A 17,607-nucleotide genomic window follows, 5' to 3' on the forward strand; every position below is an offset into this window, starting at 1 on the left:
TTAATTTTGCCTCCTCACTTTACCACATAAAAAGCCCTTTTATAAACGATTTTTAAAAATGCATTAACAAACATTCTTTCTTCAGATTTATTTAGAAGTTTGATATCAGGAAAGTGTATGCTGACAACACCAAGCTCCAACACTTTGCAAAAAATTCCCAAAGCTCCAGATTTCCTCTCAGCATCCCAGGGAATTTGCTGCTGATTTGAGCTGCAGATGCTCTGCAATGCAGAGCTAAAAGATAGAAAACATTAGTTTCAGTTAACAAGGGTACCTCCCTGCTTGTATAAAAGGGAGCACAAGTTTGTATGCGTTTTTTATTCACCTTCAAAAACAATAAGCCAACATCAAACCAGAGATGTAACCAAGCTGTACATATTTCCAGCAAAAGGCCAGACACCTGCTCCTTGCCATATAGCCAGCCATAAGCTTGTCCTCCCACTCGTGTATCTTACTAATCAGTGCAATGCCTGGAAATCACATTTATATATACTGAAAAACAAGGTTTTATATTAAAAATAAGGTTTAAAAAATCCCACCCAGACTTTCAACTAGCTTTTGGTTTTTTTTTTCCGGTGTCTCATCTGCTGCTGGTATGAACACTACGTTTTCCCTCACATGCTCATTATTCTTTAATGATGTCTATTTGTAAATAGCAAGATAAGATGCAATTAAGCCATTAGAGTCTAAATAAACAAACATACTAATTAGGTTCTTTACAAGGATTTCTTTTTTTATGTAAGGGCTGGAATTTACCTTTCATTAGTCTAACCTAATTGCAATAGTGCATGATAAAAAGTCAACATAAATGAAGGACTTTAAATAATTTCACCATATTAGGGATGAGCTGGTGATCCTCTCCCTCGGTAACATGGCCTATTCTCTTAATAAGATGAACAAACTGGCACAGAATATTGTTCTATGGTTAAAAGACAGATTTTGCCAGTGGCCAGTCACACTTATGGAAGGGTCACACTAGTCCAGCACTGCTAGATGATGAAATGGATTCTGTCTTTTTTTCCATTCTACAATATAGCACACCAGGTATTTTACAGGGATGAAAACAATGTCAGATCTTGCAATATCAACATAGAGCTGTGACCTTCAGGACTGGAGAGCAACCCTGGGGCACAGGAACCCTGTGGAGGGAGCAAAGCTGAGGAAATTTCTCTCAGGTCTCTCTCTACTTTTTCTACTCTTGTTCACTTTTCCCATCAAAAGACTCTACCTCATCTTCCTCATTCTGCTATTAGACAAGCAGAGAATAATTTACAATTTACTTGCCATCCCCTGCTCACATACCTTGTTGATTCAAGACATTCTTCCTCCACATGTGACCTCAAATGCTGGCTTGATGCTCTTTAAATGCTGGTTCTCAATCTTAAGAGACAAACTGTGAAGCCACTGCAGTCACAACAGTCCCACTATGAGCTCAGAAGCGACTCCTCAAGATCCAGCTCACACAAGAGATCCTCAAGCATCCCAGTAGTTCTGTCAAACACCAAAACCTGGCTAGTGTCTTGAAGAGAGTAAATCCCTAAATTAATATTCATCCTAAATGCCTAAAATGAGGTGTCTGAGCCACCAAATGTGATCATAAGATCTCTATCCCTACCATGAACCTGTACCCAGTGCCTACTGTGCACTGATTTCCTAATGAACCCCCAGACTGGTGAGGAGGAACGCTTACACTGCTATGCATTTTAGAGAAAAGAGATTGTTTTGAAAATAACAGCATTAAATCGTTTCCAATCAGTATGACATCAGTACTGATTTCATCACTTAGCACATTTCCCCCCCTTCCTCCCAGTTCTTCAACATCAGGGTCTCTCGAACAAAAAATCAGTTTGGTGGCCTTTCTTAATGGACAAATAATAAATTTCAAATCCATTTTTCCAACAGAAAATAACAACGATTTTATGTAAAACACTGATAAACAAAAATGAGACACAAGAAATTATTCAGTTTCACTGAACAGATGTCTAGCCTATTTGCAATTAATACAGCCCACTTCCATACAATCAGACTGTTTAAAATGCTTGGAACAAGATTTGAAAGTTCAAATGCAAATGTGTCTGATTTTATAGAGAATGAATAAAATTGTATAAAAACATGTTTCATATTTTTATATGAAAGATCTATTAAAAATCTAGACATCGATATCAATTTATAAAATTAATTTATCATAGAAAATTGTAAAATAACACGAAAAGAAGAAATCATGATTTCTGCCATGAGCTTTGGTTTGGCAGAAACAATTCAATTTTTCAAATGAGAAGTTACTTATACATATCACTATGCTTTAGAAACAGCTCAAATTACAGAAAACTATTCAATTATCTGTGAAAATATTTACCCAGTGTTTGTAACTTCTATAGTAGTGCTTTTATATAGCTCTACAAACACTGGGGATGCAAACAATTTTAAAGACAAAGTAGTTCCCAGATGATGACAAGAAAATAAGTTTCTGCATCTGACTAAGACTGGCTAGGCACAGAACCCTAAGGAAGTTGTATCTGTCAACTGGAAAAGTGGGGCTGATGTTCACTGTTTTCTAAAATATTTCAGATATTAATGAATGAATTGTACACAGGAATTATTTCACACAAAAAAAAATATTCTGAATTGTGAGAACGGAAACAAGGTGTGTGAAACAATCACATAATAATCACACCAAATAATTTTTTAGAAAAAATGATGTATATCTAGGAATACAACTAATCATTGAAAAAAACCCAAAAATCTATGTATTTTTCATTAAATAAAAATCAGTTCATGTTTTCTTAACATACAAGATGAAGTTTATCGATTTACAATTCCTGGCGCTTGACCAACAAAAAATCTCACAAAAACCTTAAGGAGTTTGCAGTTCCCTCTGCTGCTGCTAGAAATTAATTTTGCATAACACTGTTATTAAAGCTGATATAATTCTGTGTTTAGTCTTTTTTATGCATAGTGCGATTAAAAGATTAATTGAAAAATCACTAGTGAAGATTGGGATTAAACAGCACCTTGAAATGCCGTGATAAACTGTTTTTAAAATCAGTTAAGGATTTCACACAGCATTGAAAGGGTTCAATTATTTATGTGTTTGGTCTGTATAGCATAAATCCAGACTAATGAGGTACAATTGCTGTGTATATATCTAAAGCATAAAAAAACCTCCTTACTGTCTGGAGGAAGCAGTAACCTCAAAGGACTAGAAGGCAGCAATCTTTCAAGACACAGCATCCATCCTCTCAGGAACAGTTTATTTTTCTTTTTGCTTAAAGTTCTCAGCTTATGTGAAAGCTGTATCCTGGTTAGGAAGAACCCAGCTTAACGCAAAGGTTACTTGCCAGAAGAGTCAGACCAGCAGGCTCACATGGCTGATAATTATTCCTCTTGAAACACCGGATGAACCTTAAACCGTGAAAGTCCCACCTCTACAGCCAAGGACAGAAATTGATTTCCATGTGCACATGAAGTTGTAAAGTGTGGGGCTGAAATTTTCTGTATTAGATCTTTTTTTCCTAAAGATGATTTATTTGCCAAAGTCTCCAGCTATTCTGAAGTTTCAAAGAATCTCACAGGCCCTCCCTACCCTATCTTCCTCATCTCCTTTCAATCATTTGCATTCTTAAGGGATGTATACTGCTTACCGGTGCCTCTGAAGATGAATATGTGGTTTTTTGGTAAATAGAATGATTGTGTTTAAAGATGTTTTAATATAACAACCAGACCTCCGCATCAAAGACCTTCAAAAGCAATGGCATGTATGATATGAACAGTCCAAGGATGAAAATGGTGGAGATTACAGTTAGTTAATTAACTCTGGACAAAGAGTATGGTTGTAAAATATTTTTAAATAAAATAAGCATCATCTGAATCCTTTGGTATTGTGGTAAATCACGCTGCTGTAAGGGAGCAACTCCAAATCTAACCTGGGATAAGTTCAGAGTGAGAAATCACAAGTACTGAAGAAACCTCCCTTCTTCTGGGGGAGGTGCTCTTCACACTGCCCATCCTGCAGCACCTTTCACTGAATGATTTGTAGCTGAAAACAGCAAAAGCTTTTGTAGCAGTCAGGGCCAGATGGAAAGTGCCATATTGGCAACATCAACTGAGACAGATGGGAAAGAGGGAAAACCTGCCTAAAAGAAAAAATGATAAACCCATCACACAATCACATACAAAAATACTTTAAAAACAATCTTTTTGATCTCTGATCCAAAGAAAAAATGCATACCACTGGTTCAATACAGGGCTGCTATCTTGTAGCAACAATAACGTCCTTGATTTAGAGAGCAACTGCAACATGGAATTCACTAAATTACTGCTTGTAAAAGGGGCTTCTTTTACAGTTACCACCCTTCCACCCTACCTTATTCCTTCGCAGTCACATCCAAGACAATTTACCTAATTTCCTAATTGTCCCTGAATCTTGAAAAGCATCATCTATTTTCTGACCTTAAAAAGCCATTAGAAGTGGAAGGTACTTATCTATATGCAAAGAGGGGCTCTAAGAGAATGGAAAGGGTTTCAAAATAAGGAAGTAAACCCAGACATTCTTCTATGGCAAAATAGTTAAATATAAAGTCAGCTTAAGAGGAAATGCAAAAGCTTCCAAGACTTATAGCTTCTTAAGACTGCACTGATGAATTCAATTCTTTTCTGGAATGTATTGTTCCACTTGGTGAATCCAACAATTACAGATTAAATGTTTTAATGCCAGCTGTTTATTTTAACCTCTGACTCAGTTAATCTCTTGCAAATTTGGGGCTGTTCAAAGAAAGTTAATAATGGGATGTTAGACAGCTGAATAATTAAAACTAAACATAATCACAGCTATACTTACTATAGAGAAATTAACAGAACCTTTGAAAAATACAGACAAAAATCTAACCATAACAGTGTTTTACATTCAACAAACTCTAGCAACCCTAACATTGACTTATATTGACTCAACAATTTTGTTTTGACAAAGCATCTGATTTTCAGTTTCATTTTACCATTTGTATGGAAACAAGAAGTTTATTACACCAAGGCCTTTTGTAATAGCCTATGTGAGAAAGGAAAAAATAAGTAGAAGTGCCATGAGAAATCTGAGATGGAAAAGACTGATCTGGTCTCAGTTCTTCACCTGTGTGTACAGTGTATTTTCTAGTTTTATTTAAAGTTTGGCAAGAGACGTGACTTTTGCCTTTCACCCTACTAGAGGAAAATCAGCATCCAACTGCCACGCTACAGACTCCACTTCTACATTGCTGCCTTAGAGTAAAAGCTTTAAAGACTTTTCTTGCTATAAGCACAACAGCTGCCTGTGAAAATTGATGTGAACAATAGGTTCTTCTGGAATGAAATCTTGCTTGGTCAGGCAGAAGTAAGTCGAACGTATTGGACTTGTTTATCTCTAATCCAGCCTTTACTGCTCATTTACTTCAAAGGCAAATTCTTGACTTCATCATATAACAGAAATTCACTGACCCAAGAACAATTTGAACAAATTTAAATCATATTGGTTTCCTCCTTTTCTTCCTCCCACCACTCTTTTCCTTCTTAATTATCATGATTAAGACTCACTCATTTCCAAGACTGCTGAAAAACACAGCGAATATTTGAGTTTGCACTCATATTTCTACAGTCACATTTAACAAGAAGAAGTAAAAGACCTTTCATTTAAAGGTGAAATCTTTTCACCACTCATTTGCCTAAGAGCAAGAAAGATCCTACATTGCTGTGACAAATGAAGAACAGTATGTTTCTGAAAAAAAAGTATCTTTAATAACCTGCATTTTAGGAACAGTAATTCAATCCATTAAAAACTCCATCTCAAGGGATTAAACTATCCAACTTACCAGAAGCATTGCAGAGGTTCCATTTGGCCGGGATAGCTGGATAGACATTTCAGGGAACATCCTATCAATCCGATTGATCACATCATCAACGTATCTACCAAACAAACCACAACAGAATTAACACACACCCTCTTTGTCACCGACTTGGATTATTACTCCTTTTTAACAATGGCCACTGGGCTCTCCTGAATTAATTTCTCTTTGATACCTGCATATTCTTCAAAAATGCATGCAAGCGTAATTTAAGAAGTCATCAATAAGAGGAAAAAACCAAAGCCTTATGTAAGTTGTTTTGAAAATTAATTACTCTGCCCTTAAAAACATGCACTCAATTTTTAGTCCAAATCTGTCAGTGTCAAACTCCTGCCATCGTATTTTTATACTTTTCCCTCAGGTAGTTGAAAGATACATTATAATAAGTACTCTTCCAGTGTAGGAATTCATATGATGTCACTCCTTACTCTTTCTTTGATAAACTAATAGATAGAGGTTTTATCAAAATCTTCAGACAATTCTTAGGGGGGAGATTTCTGAATCTTTCCCATTTATTTCATGCACTGGTGACTCTGAAATTGGCTAGTACATTCCAGGAGTTCCTCTGGGGTGATCAAACACAGAGGTAAAACAACATCCTTTCTGCTGCGTGTAATCCCTCTGCTTATGCAGGCCAAAGTGAACCTGCATACAGTTGTCTAGGTTCCCTGGTACCGCATTAAGAGCTGACATCCATTAACAGTGAACACTTCCTTTCAGAGACCTTGTTTCCCAGGACAACACATCGCCGCATCCCATGGGCGTGTCTCACATCCTTCAGGCATTCCTCTGGACACATTAAAATGCACAGTAGTTGCTTTATCAGAGTTTACGCGACAGTCTATATCATCTGTACATTAATCTGCCCTCTGGTACTACTTTCAGTTCTCCTGAAGTACACAGAAGAAGGGAGGGGCACTACTGCCTTGTTATACGCATCTACAAGCTCTGCAACTTGGTCAGTTCCACGAATGAATTTATTGATAAAACTGTTTTCATACTAGCCCACGTATGTGCTCTGAAAAAAAGATTCTGGAAAAATCGGTTGCCCCAGTTAGATTAACAGTAAAACTGAAAAATCTAACTATTTCCTTTTGATCTGTTCAAATAAAGGCAAAAAATGTTGAATTCTTGCTCTTCAAAGTTATTCACTTCTAATGTTAGTTCCTAAAATCTCCCCGAAAAACAGGGAGGTGCTATGCTCCAATTGCTATTTTGCAAGGAATTAAAAGTCATCAGAAAAAAATAAAATCAGGAAAGGTACACTTACACAGCTGGGAGAGTCAGTCCACTTTTTAAAGTAACAAAAGAATGGAATTAGTTATGACAATTTTGCGTAAAAATCTTAATCCACACTTCTCGTGCAGAAAAAAGTTTCCCCATTCACTTGAATGACTCATTAACAGCTTGCTTGCTGATAAGCAAAGTCAAAACATCCATAAGCCAAGAACTTCCTTAGCACGGTGAAAGAGGAGACGCGTAAGACAGTGCTTCAGGATGAGTAAACTACACGCTGACAGTACGCACCTAACTAATTTTACACATTACTGAATCCCATACTTTTTTATACAGCATAAGAGTTTGTACTGTTTCGTAAATGCAATTACTCCAGGCTCCACAAATAAATTCAGCTATCGCTTGTGCGTGACTAGAGATGACTGATTGTGAAACAGGTAAGGAGAGATTCTGTGTTTCTTGATTAGTATGTAGTTAGGAATGTGCCTTACAGCCTTATACACTATGTTGAAGATTATTGCATAACTTAAGTTTTCTACTTTTCTAAGCTTTGGGTAATAATAAGTTAAAACCAAACAAAATAGGAAGGTGCATGAAACAAGACACTGACACAGTCTATATGCATTAAGGAAGGAAAATTCAAGTAATTTTAAATCATATAAACAACAGTTGGACCTGGGCATTTAATCTGCTTAGGTCCTTCTGAAAAATCCCACTGGACATGTACATTTATCCTTTGAAAATGTGACCCAGGCTGGCTGGAGGCAATCAATTCTTCAGCTCTTTCTTAAATATGATTATTTTTTAAATGTAAAACTTGTCTTGGCGCCTTAAAACTTGACTTAAAACTGTCACTTTGAGCTACCTGAGCAGTATAAGGCAGAACAGGGAATTCTGAGGGAGCTTGTGAAGAGTCTTCCCTTTAAGTGAAATCACACGTACAGCAAAACAGAAATCTTCTAATTTGTATTAACTAGCTTCTGAAAGAACTTAAAGATGAGTTACTAAGATACTTGGGGCTTAGAAGCTTGTTAATTTTATACCTCTCTTCAAAAGTCAGTTGACAAGAAAAGAAAATTAAAACCGCACACTTAAGGAAATACAATGTTTTACTTTGGCAAGGCTCAGCAACTCTTATCAGGACCTTCCACACAGGTAGCCTTTTCCTTCTCAGTCAGGAGGATGTCACAGAAAATCCAAGACCAATATGATAAAAGAGCATTGATGTACATATTGTTTTGACCTTTTGCCTTTTTTCCAAGCAGACATCAGGGTTTCCTGAGGATTCATCAAAGATGCATATATAATTACTAAATTAAACTGACTACACGGTGGCCTCAGAAATAAAATGACAAGCAACCTAATCTAAGGCAAAATTCTTCTATAGATATGCCCTTCAGAGAGGACATCTGGTAAAACATCTTGCAAGGGAATGGATATGATAAATCAGATGCAGCAAAGTAATGTAAAAGTGTAACTGGTGATGACTTCAGAGAAAACTGAAGAACATATGATAAAGACAAGATAAAGTGCACTCCTGAGGCTGTCTGGAAAAAGGGTCAGAGAAAAAGCTGCTGTCTGGAACTTATTTTGCAGAACTGAAATATATTAATTTAGTGCCAAAATAAGCAGAGTCACAATTTACACATCTCTGTCCAATCAGTTTTAGCTCAAAAATATGATAGTTCCTATTTATGTTACAGAGCCTCTTACACAGTCTCAGAGAAGCGTAGCACTTAAGGATGGAGAAAAGTCTAATTTTGCTTTGCCAATAAGCACTTCTAACTTTTAACGTCCTTACCACATCTCGGTTTTCTCCTACTTACAAAAGATGCTGGTTGGAACGAACATTTACAAACCCAGAAGAAATAATGCAAAGAAGGGAAAAGCAAATGGAAACAGATTTGCTCAAACATTTGGCATATCTTAATCTTAGGGAAAAAAATAATGGAATTTTCAGAATTAAATACAAGCTGAAATTTTATGGTAATAGTTTATCCTCTTGACCTAGAAAAGGCATTGTTCCACCTACGAAGGGTTGAATAGAGCGTCTAGACAAACTCCCTCTCCATAGCTTCTCTATCATGCAAAGGATGCTCAAAAAGGTCTGAAAACAGACCACAAATGACAAGAGATCATACCCAGTAATCCCCATATTTAAGTACAGCACAGTATTTAAACTCCTTACAGACAGAATTTCATCTTACTCTTCTAGGCCTCAGAAGACAAGGTATTAACGTCTTATAATTCCAACATCCCAAGTCAGTTCCATTCTATTCAAAAAAGCTTCAAGGAACTTCATCAATACCTGCGTCCTAATCCAGATCCGTTGCATCCTAATCAGAAAAGAACAACAGACTTGACCAACAGGACTTCCGATCATTAAATCGTATCAAATACTAAAGCAATTTTGCTAATGTAATTTTACTGGTCAGAGGGAGGATTTTTAGAGAAGCTTTAATAGCAGGTTTGTACCAACTTCCCCTTCTCATTTTCTTCCTCTTCTTTCTCTCCTTCATGACACAGATTCATGATTTTTAAGGAGGTTTTAAAATTATATTTTTTGACAGAAAATCTTTATTTTAAAAAATGGTAACAGTATCATTCAGGGGTTTGCATCTGAATGTGCAACAGAACCAGCCAGTAAGATGAGACCTGACATCAGATGCTCTCCAAGGCTGTCAACACTATAAATCGTTATTTTCATTTTAATGTAGTAGAATACTTCTTTCTGCAAACATGCTATATTAATACTGCAAAAGTCAAAACACAACAATCTACTTCATGAACATTAGCAAAGGCTAAAATTACTTCAAAAATTTTACACTGCAAATGAAGTCTTGTTATGAACACGCTGGAAAATCAACACTGGAATAAAGCAACAGAGATATTCTTTGAAAAATCTCTCTGCCATTTTCCCAATAAGTGTATGCATAAATCCTTTAGTCCATATTAGAGGAACAACGTCTGGAACAGACAGAAGACACTTTTGAAGCCAATTAGAAAATACTGTTTATAAGGGACTAATTAGTTATGCAAAATGCTAAACGAGAAGTTTCATCCTAAAACATCAGGTTGACAAGGTAGAAATAATTCAGGAACCATCTTTATAGAGAAGCAGCCTTGTAACATCTCTTTGATTCACACAAAGGTCCCCCAAAAGACAGTAATATAGAAACGTAATTCATTACAAATGCCTTTCAATTCCACACTGGACAGATGGCTTAGTTCTCTAATGTGACCTCTCTTTTTTATTTTTTTTTTAATTTTTACTGGATTAGATCCAGCAATCCAATGTTAGTGTGATGTTTAACAGCTTAGACAAGATTTAAATAGCATTTATCCCACACAGTGTTTAACTTGCATGCTGTTCATTTTTTCCACTCAATATAACAATTTAAAGATTAGAAATATAGGTATTAATAATAATTTTCTGAGGAGGTCTTTTGGAAGAAAGAAAATTCTGCTAAATGATCATGGGGAGACAAAGAAAAAGAGACCGAAAAAAATGCACATTTGTAACAGAAAAGATTATAATCTTTCCTATACACTCAGTGGAAAACACCAGATATGAGATGAAGAGAAACTCTACAACTCTGTTGAATCTGGATTCATGATATTCTGGACAGCAACAGGGGAAACTCTCCACACATTCTCTCACTTACTAGCACTGTATTTACTTGCTCCCAGAGTTATTTATTTTTTTGGCTTTCAGTTACTATTTTCAACAAAGCTAATAATTTCTTTTCACGTGTCTGGTATTTCAGAAGCATGGGCTGGCCCTGCTAGCACATGTAGTGCTAACATATGTAGCGTTCACTAATGAAGGCATCAGTGCAAAGAGCTTGCCTGCACTCTACTAAGACCCATGGAACAACTATTTTTTGCAGATCCAGATTCAACATATAACTTAAAGCTTTCAGCAGTACCAGGATTTTAAATATTATAGATTTTATAAAGAGACTAAATAGTTTTCAGGCAACCTGATTAGAGAAACATTATATTTTAAGACATACAAGGTAGTCACAGTTCTAGTGTGATTTATTAATCAATGAATTAAAGTTTTAATTTGATTCAGCTACCTGCTGAGCAAGTCTCTGCAGGTAGCAAATTCAAGTTGATAGAAGGCTTTTCAGAAGCATCAATTAACAATAGTTATTAAAATAGTGACCTCTGCCAGCTTTTGTGAGATAACACTTCCTGCTTGGATAGGCAATGAAGAGCATGAAAAGAAATTCAACAACTCTCACGCTGAGAAAGTGACTTCAAGTCCCAAGACTAAATTAGACAGCTGGCACAATCCGTGACATCTGTACATCAATCCTGGAAGTCTCTGCCTCTTTCCCCAAATTCCACAGGTTTTGTTGCGGATTTTTTTTATTGTTAATTCAGGCTCTTGCCCTTTTCTTCTGCAGAACCTCTATAAAATGCTCTTGTTTCCTGGCTCTAGTACTAAAATCACTTGCTTGTTTTGATCAACTTCTCCCCCAGCTATACACTTCCTTGCCAGGCTGTCTTCTCTTATAGTTGTTAACACTGTCCTCTTGTCCTTTCTGAGCAAACTGCTTCAGCCGTTTCCTCTCTCTTCTCACCCAATTTCCAAGTTTCTGTTGGTGGAAGACTCCAGCCAGGCTCCTCCTGGCTCATCTTGTTTCCTTCTGTTCCCTTCTCACCTGCACACTAATTCAGTCTCTGCTACTTCTTCAATGCCTCTGTTCCCACTGAAATCTTTATTCACGATACTTTATGAAGGAAAAATGTTATCTCTTTCAAATAACTAACTGACTTCTAACTACCATGAGTTAAATTGAGGGCAGAAGGGGCAAATCTGAGTCTCCCGAGTTATACACAGTTCTTCAGTCTTTGGGCTACAACATATAATCAGCACAAGGGAGTTTCAGCACTGGAGTGCCTTGGTAAAATGAGTCCACAGGTGTGGGAAGAAGCAAGCCAGAATGTGTGGATTGTCAGGAACAAATCTGCTAAAATACCTTGGACAAAGGTCCTAAGGAACAAACTTGCTAAGATTCATGTCCAACCCCACTCCACCCTGCTGAGGAGAAGTGAGACAACACACATCTGAAAGTGCTGAAAGATTCAACTCCAAGCCTGAAAGAAGGCAGATTTCCATTTACTCTTGCAAGTTAGCTTGTTTTCAACTTTGCTATGGATGTTATTTTGGTCATAGAGGAATTATGTTTTATTATTTGAGTGGATGCTAAAGATTAAGTTATGTGCCTAAATAGTCTAGAAGTGTTTACATATAAACACAGGGTGGTCTGCTTCAAAAGCATATGCACATATAGCTGTATCAAACACTTAACCATCTGCACTTCTCACTCACAAAAGGCCAAACCTGGTACAGCACTTAAGGATGCATGTGAAGTCGTTTGGACAGTTCTCTAGAAGCCAAGACAGAGTGTTTAAGGGTTGGATTTACAAAGACATTTAGAAACCTGAGGCTGTGATTCAACAATTTTCAGTCTTCAGCACCAATAGTGACATAAGGCACTGACACATCCCCTCCTGCACACTGCAGCATACAGCCCCCTCAACTGTGCTGTGCTGGAAGAGCTGGATAACACAACTGATCTGGCTTTAAAAAAAAAAAAGAAAAATGTATTAGTTTAAATCTGAACCGGTTTCATGATTCAGCTCTCTGTGTGGCTGCACACACGATGTGCCAGCACAATTCCTGCTGGGACCACGCATCATGGGCCAGGAATACTGTACACTGGGGTCATTCTATTACAACAATAAAATATTGGTTTATGGTAAAATGTGTTACACTGTACTGTTTGTTGTTATACAACAAACACAAATGTGAATTCTTCAGTATTGCTGGGAATCCACTGATAAGCAACATGGTGTAAACCTGCAGGGAATGTCCTCAAAGGTGTGAGCTGACAGTGATGCTACAAATGCACACAGGTTCTCATGCTGAATGCTTATGAAATGCAAACCTGCCCCTGCATCAGGCAGTCTCCGGACATCTGCACATTTACATTAAATATGAACACCTCTAATGCACTCGGAAAACACACATGTTGTCAGGGCATAGTTTGTTTCCTAAGAGCAAAAAGACATCTGTTTGCAATATCGAATTCCAGTGCACCACCTTAAAAAGCATAACTTTAATAAGGAAAACTTAAAGTTACAAATAGAGACCTTGCAGTCAAATTCCCACAGATATTTTATTATATTGTTGAAATAGCTTTCTTTGTACTTATGGGGAACACTCTTCAAAATGCCTTTAATTCACAGCAGTAATCAAGAGAGGAATATGGATATTAGAATGTGTGAAAGCTGGTTAACAAAACAAGCATGCATCTACTTTACAGTCATCACCAGGATCTTGTCTGAGCCTGTTACTAGTCTGTGCTTTATGGAAAACATTAACTCCTTTATACATACCTCGAGACGAAAAACAGCCCTTCCTAACTATGCAGCATCAGTAGTAATAGAATTTCAGAAGCAATACTTCACAGCACATATGTATTGTTTATATTTCCACTTCTTCATGAAACTAGATGTTGCTCCACAGCCCAACGCTAACATAATTTTCAGGGGCCTGGATGAGAATCAGAATTATTACATCAGTGTTTATTTACAAAGATGGTTCTTGAATTACTCCTAACTTGTCAAGCAATTTGTGCCCCACCCGTTAGCCTAAATCTGCACACGCACATACATGTTTCCATACAGTAAAGCTGTGCCAGCAGTCCTCAGGAGAAACTCAAGCCAAGAGATCCACCCGGCCTTTAAAAAAAAAAAAGTTTGCACAAACTACACACAGCTCTCCCCCACAGGATTTCAGAGATGGATAATCCTCCCCCTCTCCACCACCTGTGGTTCAGCAGAGTTCATCTGAGGTTGCTTGGGTCCGAACTGTAAGGTAACCCCCCCCTCCTGCACTCACTAGTCAGTCATGCAGAGAGGGAGAGAGGATTAAACTGTGACATGCTGATGTTCAGTGAACGCCAGACAGTGCTTTGACAAAGGTCTCAAAATAATGCATCGGGTTCAGTCCTGCTTCTAGAAACGATGATGGGCTGGGCTGGTTTTCAGCCCACCTGCCCAGCCAGATTCCCAAGTGAAGTAAATGGGGCTCCCTGCAGATGGGAACGGTCCCACTGTGTGGATTGACCGCCTGATGGGATCCTGACACTGCACATTACTCCACGCTGTCATTCCTGAAGTCAGCCTACTAAAGCTAGAATTCAGTATTTTATAATGTTATTTTCAGCTCTGCTATTGAAGAATTACTTCAATAGCAAAGACGTCTCTCTTTATCTGTGCTTCATCTCTCCCTCAACAGAGCAGAAATTACAGGACTTACCTCCTTTTATGAAAAGCAACAGCTGATGCATGATACCTCTTATGTATTCTATACCTACCAAAAGCAACAAGATTTTTACCTTTGCGTGGATTGATGAATAGGAGACATAGTATGTTGTGCAGTTAGACCTTTTTAAACACTATGCTTGACCATATAACAAATACTGCTGGAAGGAAGAGATCTTAGTGATCATTTATGCTAGGCACATCAAGTCCCAGAACTCAGTGAAGGCAGCACAAATTCCAGAGGATGGGAGGATTAAGGATATAACCCCCGGAGAACAGCTAACATATCAAAACAGGAGAGCAGAACAGACCATTTCATAAGACAGGTTTTGTTTGTACCAGTTAGTTTCCAAAGCCCTGACATTTTCCGCTTTTAAAAAAAAAAGTGTCCCCTAGTTAAATTACACTCTGATGGTTTGCAGGCAGTATCATGTGGCTTTAAAACATTCTTTAAATTTGCAATGGCTCGGTATGCTGAAAACTTGTTGCGCTGGAATTTCTCATCCTCGCCCTCTGTTTCTTCTAACTTCAGCTAAAATACAGTAACATTGTCTCTGCCACATCCACATCTCATGTGGGCAACAGCATGCATATAAGAGCTTCAGCCTTCATTATTTAATGCATGTAGGTTGTGTTGTGTTGTGCAGTTACTGGCTCTATCGTATCTAATGTTTCATGACCTGCTACAAGCTACTGGGATGAGGATACTCAATTTTTATGCAAGATGGTTTCATTCCTACAGATCCAAGCTAAGACATAGTGCTATCTATCACTTTAGAATCTGCACCGGGCTCTTGATGTATTTTGCAAGTAGATTTCTAAAGCTTGTAACCACACTAACATCTAAGCATACTTAGATAACAACAGAAGTGCCTGAAGGAGCAAATTAGGCAAGAGAAAAAGCACAACCAAAAAAACCCCATCATGGACATGAAGGCATTAAAAATATGGCCTCTGTCATTTCATACAAGTCCTCACAGTGATGCCTTATTATATTTTTAATTTCTTCCTTTAGAATTATGTTATTCTTACAGAACAAGATGTTGGAATAGATAGGACTAGGAATTAAAGACTCAGATTTTAGGGCTCACCAATAGACTTCAAGCAGCCACTCAAAGGGAGCATCCACTTCAAAATCTAGTGCTTTATTAAAATTATAAACTGTGGTAAAACCAGACAAGTCTAAATAGCACTAGTTCTAAGGGTACTTAGGATACTTGATATCTGCCTTTAAGGACACTTAAGATCAATTTGTTTTTCTCTAATTAAGAGGGAAGTAAAGGGGAAGAAAAAAAAAAAACCACAAAAGATGAGATAGTGTAACAAATGCTCGCTGGTACAGCCCAGCACAATGGATACTTTTACCAAATACCCATTTCAACTCTTGCAATCACCTATTTTAAGTTTTCTCGAGGGAATGTAATAATTAGTCCTGATTTTTTCTCTTCAGGATTATGTTCTGACCAAGTATTTCGATCTGTCTGTGATACTAGAGATAAAAAAAAAATAATTAAAAAAAAAAAATCTATCTCAAACTCCAAGGTTTATCAAAAGACTCTTTCAAGGTCATCTTTACACTCCAGGATGAAAACTGCATATAACAAGTACAATTAGGCATTTAGAAACTCAAGACTCTCCCAGTACAAACATTTTGGAGAGAGAAGCCCTTCAAAATTATTTTATAAAGAAAAAAAAAAAAAAAAACACAACAGACTTTCATCACTTCTTCCTCCAACATGACAAGCTGTTTCTTAGGTTGGGATTTTTTATAGGGCTCATGGAAATTAATTGTGTGGCTTCCACTGAAAGTCAATGTGGGGGAGGAGGGCTAATTCACTTCAGCAAATTCTCTGAAAAAGATTTTCTCTTTAAACAACAGAGTTGGTTAAAGGAAAGGGCTTATGGCAGTTACTCCTGGGCTTGCCAAACACAGTCCAGACACCTCAAAGTGTCTGCAGAAATTCACTGCACCTTTCTGGCCATTTTCCCACTCTTGTAATCAGGTTTCCTCCCATCGGATGTTATTTCTCCTCACACACAAGGATCAGTGTGCAACCACAGCGGAGATCAGACAGGCTTTATGTTCACTGAGGCTTTTCAAACACTGGAGTGCCTGCTTTGCCTGTGTTCCTCCACTGCATGGAACAGGCAAAGCAGAGTTTAAAGTACTTTGCAGGGCTCAAGCCTGGACTAAAGCCAAAGTACCACCATGGTAAGCAATCCTGTTGTGTTCATAAGTATATTCTTGTACCTGCATAGCTTCCCTAAAAAATAAAACATACACCAGCTTTTATGCCAAATATATCTAAAGTAGAATAACCCCTTTATATCTGCTGCCATCAAGGAGAAATGTTCAGCCTATTAAAAAATAATACAATTCTGTTTATGTAAGATAGTTTTCTCTGTTAGTATACTAAGTGAAAAACAAGGAATGAATATCTCCTTAGGTAAATACAAACATGGTTATTAACACTGTCCAGCTTTGTTCCTAGATACGTTTCTCTAATTCTGAGCATCCAACTCATGAATACGGAGCTCAAAACTTGTAAAAAGCAAGTTCCTTTAAGGAATGTCAAGTTGGTTACTGAAAAGTAAAGAAATTCCAAATTGCCAGATAATTTCTAATAGTAAATAGATACAGATTAAAAAAGGGAAGCCTCTATGCATTCACAGTCCTTAATTAAAAAAAAGGAAGGAAAAAAGAAAGACTGCCCACTGTAACGTGAATGAGTGGCATGAAATAATCCACCACTGGATGGGACTGTACATGGTCACAAGGGAGAACTCGGACTCTGCCAAACGGCATCTTGAAATTTCTGCTACGGAAGGAACAATAGAAGATTTCTTGCAGACTCTGAAGACAATACCAGCCTGATCAACCTTTTCTAATCAGCAGCCAAAGTGTCTCGCCTGTCTGTCAATGACAGTGTCTCTCAGCAGGGAGTGGTTTATTATTCTAATAAGATGCTCCAATAAAGAGAGGGTCAGCTATGAATCACTACCATGAGAAAATTTAATTAGATTTTTACACTGACTAAAGACATTCCCTGCACACAGATAACATTTTAAATATGGAGAAAAATGTTAGCGTATTTGAAGGCAAAGTTACTTTTAGGTTTTTTTTGTTTTAAATTTACTGTTTCTATTTTTCCTTTTC

The 17,607-nt window shown here is 37.4% G+C and overlaps 1 protein-coding gene across 2 annotated transcripts in view; it reads right to left on the reverse strand.

Annotated features, from left to right (window-relative positions):
• Positions 1-17,607, reverse strand: part of MED27 (mediator complex subunit 27) — a 93,966-nt gene that overhangs the window by 23,206 nt on the left and 53,153 nt on the right. For both annotated transcript variants that reach the window (XM_074891102.1, XM_074891101.1), the window contains exon 4: positions 5,838-5,931. In XM_074891102.1, the coding sequence (XP_074747203.1) occupies positions 5,838-5,931 (94 nt within the window). The remainder of the gene's footprint in view (positions 1-5,837; positions 5,932-17,607) is intronic.

Source organism: Strix uralensis, chromosome 21, assembly GCF_047716275.1.
Source record: "Strix uralensis isolate ZFMK-TIS-50842 chromosome 21, bStrUra1, whole genome shotgun sequence".
NCBI classification, from domain to species: Eukaryota; Metazoa; Chordata; class Aves; order Strigiformes; family Strigidae; genus Strix; species Strix uralensis.